Source organism: Gadus macrocephalus, chromosome 1 (genome assembly GCF_031168955.1).
Source record: "Gadus macrocephalus chromosome 1, ASM3116895v1".
Taxonomy (NCBI): Eukaryota; Metazoa; Chordata; class Actinopteri; order Gadiformes; family Gadidae; genus Gadus; species Gadus macrocephalus.
In genome coordinates this window covers 12,151,835-12,162,611 of record NC_082382.1, presented here as the reverse complement: position 1 = coordinate 12,162,611, position 10,777 = coordinate 12,151,835, and the positions used below count along the sequence as shown (strand labels likewise).

The window sequence follows — 10,777 nt, the reverse complement described above, 5'->3', positions numbered from 1 at the left end:
ACCATATTTTGTACCACCTTTTTTACGTGCTACTTCTCTGTCATTGAAGTTACCTGACAGTAAGTTAGGGTTAAGTGGGGACAGAAAACAGGTTGAAGCGTGAGAAAGTCTGGCAAATCTCATTACCACAGCAATTTGGATGCCTGGAAAGTCAGGACAAAGTTAATAACATAGATCATGTAAATGCTTTGATATACTCATAAAAGTCAGCTTTATCATTGAGCAACAATAAATTAACTAGTCATACGCAATGTGGCAAGTTGTTTATTCTCTTTACAAATTGTCAGTAGTGACACATTTGTATCATATTAAATCTATAGATTATTCATGTTACGGAAATGTAATTATTAATTTGGCAGACCGGTTACAGAACTTTAGATGCTAAATGGAATCAAGGGTCCTAGGGCCATCCCTTTGAATAAACTAGCTTGTGGGTCATTGCTTGTCAAAGTTTGTTAGAAGTCAAATTGCTCAAATTTGACTTTTAACAACCTTTGAATGTCAAAATAACCCTGACATAATTGACCAATATTTTTTTCGTTTCATTATTCACAGCTACTTTACGTTAGTCTAAACAAGGATACATCTTTAATTTTCAGCCATTCAAAACCACTTGCTTCTCTTCTCTACTGCCCTAAGTTGCCCAAATCATGTTCATTGTGCATTCATTGAACATGTCTGTGAAAACAATTCAGAAATAAGCCTTTTTTATTCATTTATTTCAAAAATATTTATTGAATAATTTAAATTGATATAACTTCTTATAAAACACCAAGTCAATGAAAGGCTGAGCAGAGTATTTACTACCACCTAGTGGCCGGGCCGTCATAGCCGTCGTACAGCTCTCTGAGATGCAGGATCAGCTCTTCTGTGTTATGTCCGTTGAGCGCCGACAGAGGGATCACCCTCTGGGTGACCCGGCTCCTCAGAGCCTCCAGGTTGCCCCGGGCCTCGGGCAGGTCCATTTTGTTGGCTACGATGGCTTGGGGTCGTTTAGACAGACCCGGCTCATACTGGTCCAGCTCATAGCACAGCTGCTCCAGGTGAGTCCAGGGCTCTGGGGAGGACATATCCAGGACAAACAGCAGGAAGCGGCAGCGCTCGATGTGACGCAGGAACGAGATGCCCAGGCCACGGTTCAGGTGCGCCCCCTGGATGATGCCTGGGATGTCCGCCACTGGACAAGAGTAAAAGCACCCGTTTGTTTAGCTGAGCGACAGCGTGCAAGATACCCCAGTCTCTGGGAAGCGTGAGAAAAGCATTTTACCTGCTATCTGCTCGTGGTCCCTGTACTTCACGATGCCCACATGTGGGTTCAGCGTGGTGAAGGGGTAAGCGGCGACGGCGGGCGTGGCGTTGGAGATGGCTCTCAGGAGCGAGGACTTTCCTGCATTTGGAAACCCAACCTGAAGGGGTTACACATGTTTTATTGTTCATAATCTGACCAACAAAATGACATACTGAAAACAAAACTAAAAGGAGCTTATTCATGGTTGTGCAGTAGGAGACTTAGGCCTAAAAAAATTTTTTGTTTGGTTCCGGTTTCCGACCGACCCTGTCAATTTATGTGCGACCCAAATTATTTTATGAGCTTTATAAAAAAAAAAATGCAAACTATAATTACGTTTTGGTACAGCACCTCTTCATTCTGTACAAGGATGAGCAAATTTTCTCGTTTTTAAATGAAAACAACCTACCTATCATTCGCTGCCGCTGGAAAAAAATAAATAAAAATAAAAATAAAAATCCCTACCTACCCATGACCTCAACTGACAACCAACAGGAACCAAACTTTTTTTTTTTTTAGGCCTTATTGTAAATAGGTCATCTTCTTGTACCAATGTGGTTTTCTTAATTTAGAACAACACGTCCCTTTTGTGCAAAATCCTTGTAACACATCTGTTCTATAAAGACTTTGAATTCAGAAAATGGACTGCTTACCAGCCCAGCATGAGCCATGGTGCGTAGCTCAAGCTGTAAGCGCCTCTCTTGACCAGGTATTCCAGGAGTGGTCGTCATTGGCGCGCGGTTTTCATTTGAAAGAAAGAAGCGATTTCCCTTTCCTCCCATTCCACCGAACACTGCAAGATACTCCTGACCATGACGAGAGAGATCTGCTACCATTGTTCCTTCTTCTTTTACCACAGTGCCGATTGGGACCTGCAAACATAGAGACATACAGAGATGGAAATGCATTAGGTAGACGATATATCAATAGAAGCATGTGTGGATACATTTTAGAAGCAAATACACACACACCCACCAAAATGTAGGTTATGCTGCCGTTCCGACCATAACAGTTTTTGCTGCCGCCCGATTGGCCATCTTCTCCCTTATACAGTGGTACCACCTGTGCCAATGACTTCATAAGTCGGTCAACTGAAAGCAGACACATTTTGTTTTGGCAGATTTGACACAAAGCCTATATTTATTAATGAATATTAATATATATTATTATGAATATGAAAAATGTACATACAAGTACAATGTTGAATGAATTATATGGGCATTTTTTAATCACAATTATACTGGGCCTACCCTTTACCTTTGATAATGATGTTACCCCCATCACCTCCATTCCCTCCATCAGGTCCGCCCCACTCCTTTCGGGGTTCACTGAGGAAGGAGCAGACTCCTCTCCCACCTGACCCAGCCGCCAGCTTCACATTGCGGTAGTCAATAAAGTAACGTGTCTGGGGAAACATGTCATCGTAGAAAATTGGAGGATTACATTACATACAAAGTGCTGTTATCGTCTAGATATTGCATACATATGTCAGCATACCAGTTTCTTCTCAGAGAGAGGTTTCTTTTTCACGACCACTCGGGCTTTGGCACACAACTTAGCTGTAGTGCTGAGGTTTCTGATCTCTATTGCGTTCCTCTGTACCGCTGATTGTGGAAAGCTGTTTAAAAGAGTCCACAAGGTCCTTCTGCTTTCATGTTCACATTTCCGTCCTTGTAGTAGTGTTTCTGAAAGCACATTGTAGCTTCTCGACAATGTTTTCAACATGGTCTCATTGAGCAACGCTAGCTAGCTACCAATGTGACCTATCGAGCAGAGAAGAGAGAACAGCTCAAATTCACAATAAAATTCCACTTGCAAACATTGCACATGTCACCAAAGCGAAGATTTTTATCTTGACTTAAGTAGAAAAGTAACGTATGTTTAATTTAAGAAATGTTGTTAAGCTATGTATCCAGCAGCCAAGTTAGAGTTTCAAAGATGCTGTTTCCAAGCCCAAACACGACTACGGAAACACTGAAGGGTCCGAAAAGGTTTTGCTGAATATTTCTCAGGAAGTGGAGAATTAAATATAGTATTTCAGAAAGCGTTGTAAAATAATTAAATCTTGATAATGTTAAAAATTTTCATGAATCAAATGGATCATTCTTAAAACAACATAACCTCGGCATATGACAATTGTGTGGGCAGATGGCCAGCAATATTGAAAGGTTGTTTTAATAATAACACATAACACACATGCCACATTAAGAAACCTATAGGTATACAAATAGATAGATAATGCAATATATAACTCAAAATTCTAAATATTGTAATAAGTCTAATGTGCTTGTGCCTGTTTAAGGCTGTTATGAAACAACAATTCTAATTAAATGTTTAGGTTAATGTAGAACAAATGGGCAATATGTTAAATGTATAAATTTGTATGCTTCCCTAGATAATGCAAACATTTACTTTTCTACATTTACGAGAACATACATACGGATAAAGTATTACTTATTTAAGGACACTTCTTGGCAGCAAAGAAGTGATAGCGAATGATCATGGGAAGACAAACTTTAAGGGTTTTTGACAGAGGTACACGTCTAGAGGCCTTGTTTAAGCCTCACCCCAGGTGAATTGTCTCTATTTCCGATACCCGGACTTGTAGTTCAAAATTACACTGCTGCCAGCAGCTTTATGGATTCATCCTTATATGTGTAATCAATGTATACTGTATGTGTTGTGCAAATGAAGACTTGTGATGTGTGTGTGTGTGTGTGTGTGTGTGTGTGTGTGTGTGTGTGTGTGTGTGTGTGTGTGTGTGTTTTAACGTATCCCAGTGCCTGTCCACTGTAGCCCTCTGTAGGGGACAACAGCTGCTGGTCAGAGCCCTGCTGGTACTGGCCCTGCGGCTTGGTGTAGACTGAGCGCCCCCTGGAGGGCAAAACACACATACATAGACAACACCTCTATACACATCCCTCCTCTAGTTCAGAATGAAACATTTTGCGCAGATATTTAGTCATAATAAACCTCGGCCACATGTTTATTGTAACATGTTTAAGTCGATTTTTCAATTGGTAAGAGAGAAAGTTTAAAAGCATAGAATAAAACAAAAAGAAGAATTCTAGCTACTTCTCATCTCCTTAGTTGTCTGTCCAATCCATGATACAGTATCTGAATAATGAGCACGCACAAAATGCTGCTGGTTTATGGGATCATTGGGGCTCTGAGAGTGTCCATACTGCTCTCTCTAGAACCATCTTCTACTGTACTGCTGTGCTGATCCAGCAAGACGTGGGCCACTGCGATGATTATAATCAGGTGCTAGAACACTTAGCCTATTGTATTGCTGCAAGTGTGTGAGCTAGGCCCCTCTCATTAGGGAGTTAGGCTGCTTAAAATATCTAACTAGAACTTATATTTGTAATGGTCCACCTTGAGTGTCACGGGTCTATTTGTTCAGCCTGCGAGCTGGCATTGGCAATATAATATCGTCAAAAGCATGAATAATTGGGGCATTGTAGAGATTGGAGTTCCTCTGATCACATATCATGAATAACGATGAATGTGTTCATACGAACATCAAGGTAAAAAAAAATCGAAAAAGGTCTTCTAATACTTTACTTGCGTCTTAATTTCTCCTTTTATACACAACACTATATTATTGAAGCATATTTGATGAATAGTTGTATTGCATTTCCAAGAAAAAACGGGTGTGCAGCAGCTGCTGTGAGTATTTTTAAGGATTGTCTTGCGTATCCCTCCGCCTTGACTTTGTTTTACCAATTCCAATTATCCAAAAGGACAAACCAGAGATGAAGCACATATTCAAGCCTTACTGAGAATACAAAAACCTTGGGTTATCAAACAACATGTTAGCGTCAGGGTCAAGGTAAACAATAGACTCTGCTATCTTTATCTGGAATCTATGAGGCTTGCCTTTAGCAATTCTTTCAGTGAGTTATTATTAGGCCTTTGCTGAAACGCCATAGGTTAAGTGATTCACCCAGACAAGAACTAAATGCGACACAAGAGCCACATTTCTCCAGTCTAAGGATATTGCCGCTATAGCTTATAACAGCCACCTTCTGAAGGTGGCTATAAGCTATAGCGGCAATATCCTTAGCCATCTTTTTCATCGCAAAACAGTACTAATTGAAGTCAGTAAAACTCGTCCAAGATACGCCTCTATATTCACGTGTAAACAGACTCTCCCGGAATCTGACCCCATCCCCCGGGGACACATGAATCCAAAAATATGTATATTTTTCTTCTGTTTTAATGAGCAAGATTATCATGCACGACCACTACAGAAGTATTTCACAAAAAATGTGTGTGGGCACTTGGCACATGATTAAACACAAATAGTAAACTCAATGAAAGCATTAAAGGCTCATAAACCTGTACCTAAAAAGACACTGAATGATCTCCAATGCTTAGACTATGAGGAATTTTTCACATCGATAAGTAGGCCTAATGACCTACAAACCCACCTACCTGCAGTGTTGGGATAGTTCACTTTCTACGTGAACTAGTTCAAAGTTCAGTTCACAAATTTTAAAATGAACTAGTTCAGTTCAACGTTCATAATTCAAAGATTTTAACTAAGTTCACAGTTCCAAAAAATGAACTAGTTCATAGTTCTTTTTTTCAATATGTTGCTGTGTGAGCTATTATTTTTTTCCGGTATTTTGAACATCGAGCCCACTTCGTGATTTGTCTAGGATGATATAGAGTGGTTGAATCAAGCATCGTAGCGAAAATGTATTGTACATTTAGCGCATTTTGTAAATCCCATTGATTTATGTTGGAAGACTCATTGCTTCGTTGGCCGGAAGCGGAAAGGGAACTAGTTTGGTTGTAGTTCAAATTTGGTTGTAGTCTTTTCGCTCGGTTCTAGCCCTACTGTTGAGTCGGAGAACCGAGTGAAAAGACTACAACCAAACGTAAACAGCCCCCATTTACGTTTCCGGCCAACAAGCAATGATTCTAGGAGGTATTCTAGTCCGCTGAGCTATGAGCCAGCGGGAGATAACGTTATGGATTGTACATATTTATAATTCGAAATTCGTCTCAGCCTTTATACCACAGACACTCTAGGGTCCATAGCATATAACCGTGTTGTCTGATTACAGTTTGATTCATTTTTCACTATTTAACAGATCTCGTTCTGAAGAATAATCACCGCGCCATTCGTTTCAATGGGAATCGGGACGGTCTATACTTTCAACATAAAGTGTATTTATATTTTTTAATTCGTCCCAGCCTTTACACCACAGACACTATAGGGTCTATAGCATATAACCGCATTTTCTGATTGCAGTTTAATGTAACAGTAAGCTGACAACGCCGCAACTGCAAATGAAACACACGGAGATAACCATGGCAACCGGTCAAACAAATCATTCTGCGCGCGCATCCGCCGTTTTGATAAACAAATAACCCCCCAATTGAACGAAGTTAAACCGAGTGCGCGTGCCGTTCACAGACACCAGAATGAACGAGTTCACAGTAACGTTCATCAGGCAGTAATACAGTACGTTCAGTTCACGTTCGCCGAAAATATGAACGAGTTCATGAACTATCGTTCAATGAACGCGTTCAGGCACAACACTGCCTACCTGAAGAGCAATATAATCCCATGGGCCGCATGCTCACTGCCATTCTGGGCTGAGGAGTACTGCGGTGATAGCTTGTTGATGCATTTTTTATACTTGGAAGGAAAGCAGAGGTTAATTTTGAAAAGTTCTTACTATATAGGATCTGCTAGTGCTGCTTGGGGGGACAGCGTTGACCTGACAACATATGCATAGTTAGAGGAGCCGGCAGATGCATTTCACTGCTGTATTCCTGCTTGAACCAAATTCACTTTGTGGTTAGAGCGAGGGACAAATTACATCAACATTACTCACACTTTTTGTGAACATCAGAAAAAAGGAAACGGGGACTTCTCTAGACTACTGCAGCAGACAGTTATGGAGCACAGAGGGACAAGGATGAAGTAAAAACTTATTTGTCCTTATACGTCACTGTTGACTTCTATCACCATTGCTGGTTTAGCTCTGCATCTTTAACACAGGGGCCATTCCCGTAGCTGGGTTGCTCTGAGGGTGGTCTAGTTCTTGCCCAGACCATCGATTCCCATCGACGTATTTGAATTGGGAGGCTCAGAGTAAGGGTGGGGATGGTTGCTAGAGTTTGACATCTGAGATTATGGTGTATAGGGCGAGGTAATGACAAGTGAGGAGCTTCTATCAATATTCCAGAGTTCATGTTCTGGTTAGTCTGCTGTTGTACCCAAATAAGGTTTATGTGCAGGATCTGCACTTACAGGTGAACAAAACATCTTTGTAACAAAATTCCAACTTTGATGTAAAAATATAAACTGGAATAAAACCCCTCCTCAGCTTACTTTATGGCCCCAACAATAAAAGACACAATTTTTAAGGGTGAAGGGTGCTTGATTCAGTTTATGTATAATACTTACCCAGAAAAACATAGGCGTAGGTTAGTTTAATTTCATGCATTGATTCATGTTTAAATGTAGGAATCTTAGAGAACAATATAGGGCAAATATTTGAATAGATATGATTTTATAGATAGTAATATTTACAAAGAATGATTTGATCATAAATGCTGACAAGGTAAACATGCTTATCATCCTTTAATGTTATCAAGTGATTCACTGGACCAGCTAGAGACTTCACACGTTGCCGGATTGACACCTGAGGACAGATCAAATAGCGTTGGCCACAAATGGGGAAGAACAAACCACAATATGGGGCACGATTAAGGAGCAAGCCGTATCAGATGTGCTGGGAGAAGCTGTGATAAAGCATTACATACTGAATCTTATAGCAATTTGTTCCCGCCTCGGCGATATTGAAACATCGGTTCCCTTGGCCCACGGTATCCACCTCGGAATCCTCGTCCCCGGGGAAACAGACGTGGAACTCCAAATGTCTCGATGTTCCTCCTGCGCTCCTCTGCCCAGGACTGCCTGAGTCATTTCAGATTGATATAATACAAACAGGAGGGCAAGACACAGTAGCCCTAAAAAGGAAAGCCAGGCCCATAATATGTTGATGATCTGAAATGAGTGGACTATTATGGTTACCTGAGGTCATTATCTGATGACAGCTTGTCATAGAAAGACTTTCCCTTGTCATAGTAGCACTTTGGGCCAATAGGATCCTCCAGATTTTTATCGGTTTGGGAATCCTGCTCAGCCTTTTCCTTCCCCTCTGAATGAGTTATAGAAACGTATCAGGGAAACATGTGAGATAACAACCCTGGAACTGGGTAACTGCTTTAAGACTTAATTCCATACTCCTATGATTATTTTCAAAATAAATCTGCTCAGGCGCAGGCATTTTCTACTTGACATTGCCACCAACCTTTTCTATTCAACCAGTCCTGCATCTCTCGTTCCAGCATCATCTTAATGAATTGTGCATTTGCGGAATCAAAATCAAAGTCGGTATCAAACTTCAGGGTGCTAGACGCAACAAATTCAGCCATCTCCCAGCCTCTCCCCTGGTTTCGGCGCCTACCTAAAATATGATACAAAGATTGAGGGCTATGTAATTCAAGACTTTCATTCCAAATTCTGAATGAAATGGTTGAAAGACTGTTCAAGGTGCTATTCAGGAGTGACGGCACAAAGATATGGACAACAATCTCTAGAAAATACTCCTTTTAAATATTAGCATGACATTGAGTTCTACAGACCAGCCATATTTAAAGCCGACCACAGGTTTTCCTTAAGAAAATAAAGACTGAAGCCCCTAGTCTAAAACATACCCGAGAAAAAAAGCGGGAATAAGCTCTTTAATACACTTTACTATTCACCTTGACCTCTCCTTGGTGGAGGTCCAGTTTCAAAATATCCACTTTGTCCTCGATAAGGTTGTTCCTGATGCCTGGACACAGGGGTTGGGTTCCTTCCTGTTAGCAATAAAAAAAATATATGAAAAAAGATTGAACAAGTTGCACTTGACTGTTGGATTGTAATAGCCATTCATGCTTCAAAAACAAATATGTTAAAAAGCATTTCTATAATATATTTAGTTAGGATTTTATTTGGCATCATTGATTGTTTTGTCTCGCTTTGTATTGCATGCTTACTTGGGGGTCTAGTGTCCCTAGTATCCCTAGGGGGCATCGGCCTTGCTCCCTGGGGCCTCCAGCCATCCGAGGTCTGGACGGCTTTTTCCACCATGGGAGCCCTTCTGACGAGCTGGCCCGGAACCTGCCCTGTGTACCGAAAGGGTCCAGTATAGGGGCCATCATAGTCGACAAACGAGTTAACATGGAAATGTGTTTTATATCTAATGTGTTCTTATTTTCTTACCAAAGCCATGCACAGCCGCCAACTGTTGGTTAAGCAGACAGCTACTAGCTAGCTGGTTATAGGAGGGCATCCTTAGGGGACTGAACGGCCCTTCTTGTGGGTTGTAGATTCCTGATGAGATCCCATCTGATGACTGGACCAAAATAACTTTTAGATTCTAGACCCAATACAGCTCACAAGTTTTTACATTAAACAGACAATAATTACCTGTATGATTGCGGGATCATGTGGAAGGCTGTGGTGTGACCTTGGAGGCTCACACAGTTTGATGTCTTTAATGTCACTTCCCCGGAAGGTAATGAACTCAAAGATATCATGTTTGGGAGGAATTGGCTTGTGTGTTGGTCGCCCCTCTGTTCCAAAACACTTCACTATTTAAAAAATGCAGTGCATTTGATTGTGAAGCACTGCAATCAAACACTAGGCCTATACCCTTATCACTGCTGCCATTTTTATGTAGATACAAAATGGTGTTGCCAATTTTTTTCCAAGAAGGAGTCCAATATAACTCACCTTTTTCCAGTACAATAGTTGAGTTAATAGTATCAATTGTAAACAAAATGCCCTCATAACGATTCTGAGCCTTTGAAATTAGGCCCAGTTTGCATCCAATGTAGGGCTTTCCACTGCTCATAGTTATAAACAAGTTTTTAGACCAATAAAATTCCCTATTTGTCTCATTCGACAAAAACGTATGATTAACTACACCAACACAGCGAGATTTATAAAATTGCAACTCGACGCATGAGCAATAACCACGCCCATTTATCAAGATTTACGCACCTGGTCATAATTGATTGGCATAGACTTCTGAATAATAAGTCCCGCCTCCGAGGCTCCTGGTTCCATCGGTCAAATGTCTATTGCGCGAACCTCTTCGCCAACTACAGAGTTGGTTATGTACGATCATTCAAAAACCCCATGTTATTTCCCATAGACATTTGACCGATGGAACCATGCAGGAGCCTCGGAGGCGGGACTTATTCTTCAGAGGTCTATTAAAGACATATGATCTGAACCATACATTCATCCCGTCCTAGCCTTATAATTATGCTTTATTTCGTTCTTTTTTCTTATCATGGATGCATACATTTCACCCATTTGGCGGTTCCTGAAATATATAATTATCTATTTAAATATTTACAGAAGACGTTTTTATTTATTTGTGTCTGAACTAGTAAGTGATAAGGTAT

General features: G+C 40.7%; 2 protein-coding genes across 3 annotated transcripts; both read right to left on the bottom strand.

Moving 5' to 3' along the window:
- Positions 1–248: 248 nt before the first annotated feature.
- mtg2 (mitochondrial ribosome-associated GTPase 2) lies at positions 249–3,271 on the bottom strand. Its single transcript, XM_060038932.1, has 6 exons — positions 2,786–3,271; positions 2,546–2,693; positions 2,264–2,379; positions 1,942–2,160; positions 1,268–1,406; positions 249–1,177 (listed from the first exon to the last, which is right to left on the bottom strand). Exons 1-6 carry the CDS (start codon positions 3,011–3,013, stop codon positions 804–806), a joined length of 1,224 nt encoding a protein of 407 aa, XP_059894915.1. The 5' UTR covers positions 3,014–3,271; the 3' UTR covers positions 249–803.
- Positions 3,272–7,880: 4,609 nt separating this feature from the next.
- On the bottom strand, positions 7,881–10,344 carry LOC132448548 (protein LSM14 homolog B-like). 2 transcript variants are annotated; one of them, XM_060040071.1, is made up of 9 exons: positions 10,098–10,344; positions 9,792–9,955; positions 9,585–9,717; positions 9,359–9,487; positions 9,083–9,178; positions 8,629–8,784; positions 8,349–8,475; positions 8,078–8,231; positions 7,881–7,956 (listed from the first exon to the last, which is right to left on the bottom strand). In XM_060040071.1, the coding sequence occupies exons 1-8, from the start codon at positions 10,216–10,218 to the stop codon at positions 8,084–8,086; spliced, it is 1,074 nt and encodes a 357-aa protein (XP_059896054.1). In that variant the 5' UTR covers positions 10,219–10,344; the 3' UTR covers positions 7,881–7,956; positions 8,078–8,083. The 2 variants fall into 2 exon arrangements, with proteins under 2 accessions (XP_059896054.1, XP_059895977.1); XM_060039994.1 differs by having other exon boundaries at positions 8,078–8,227; positions 10,098–10,342.
- Between the last annotated feature and the right edge of the window lie 433 nt (positions 10,345–10,777).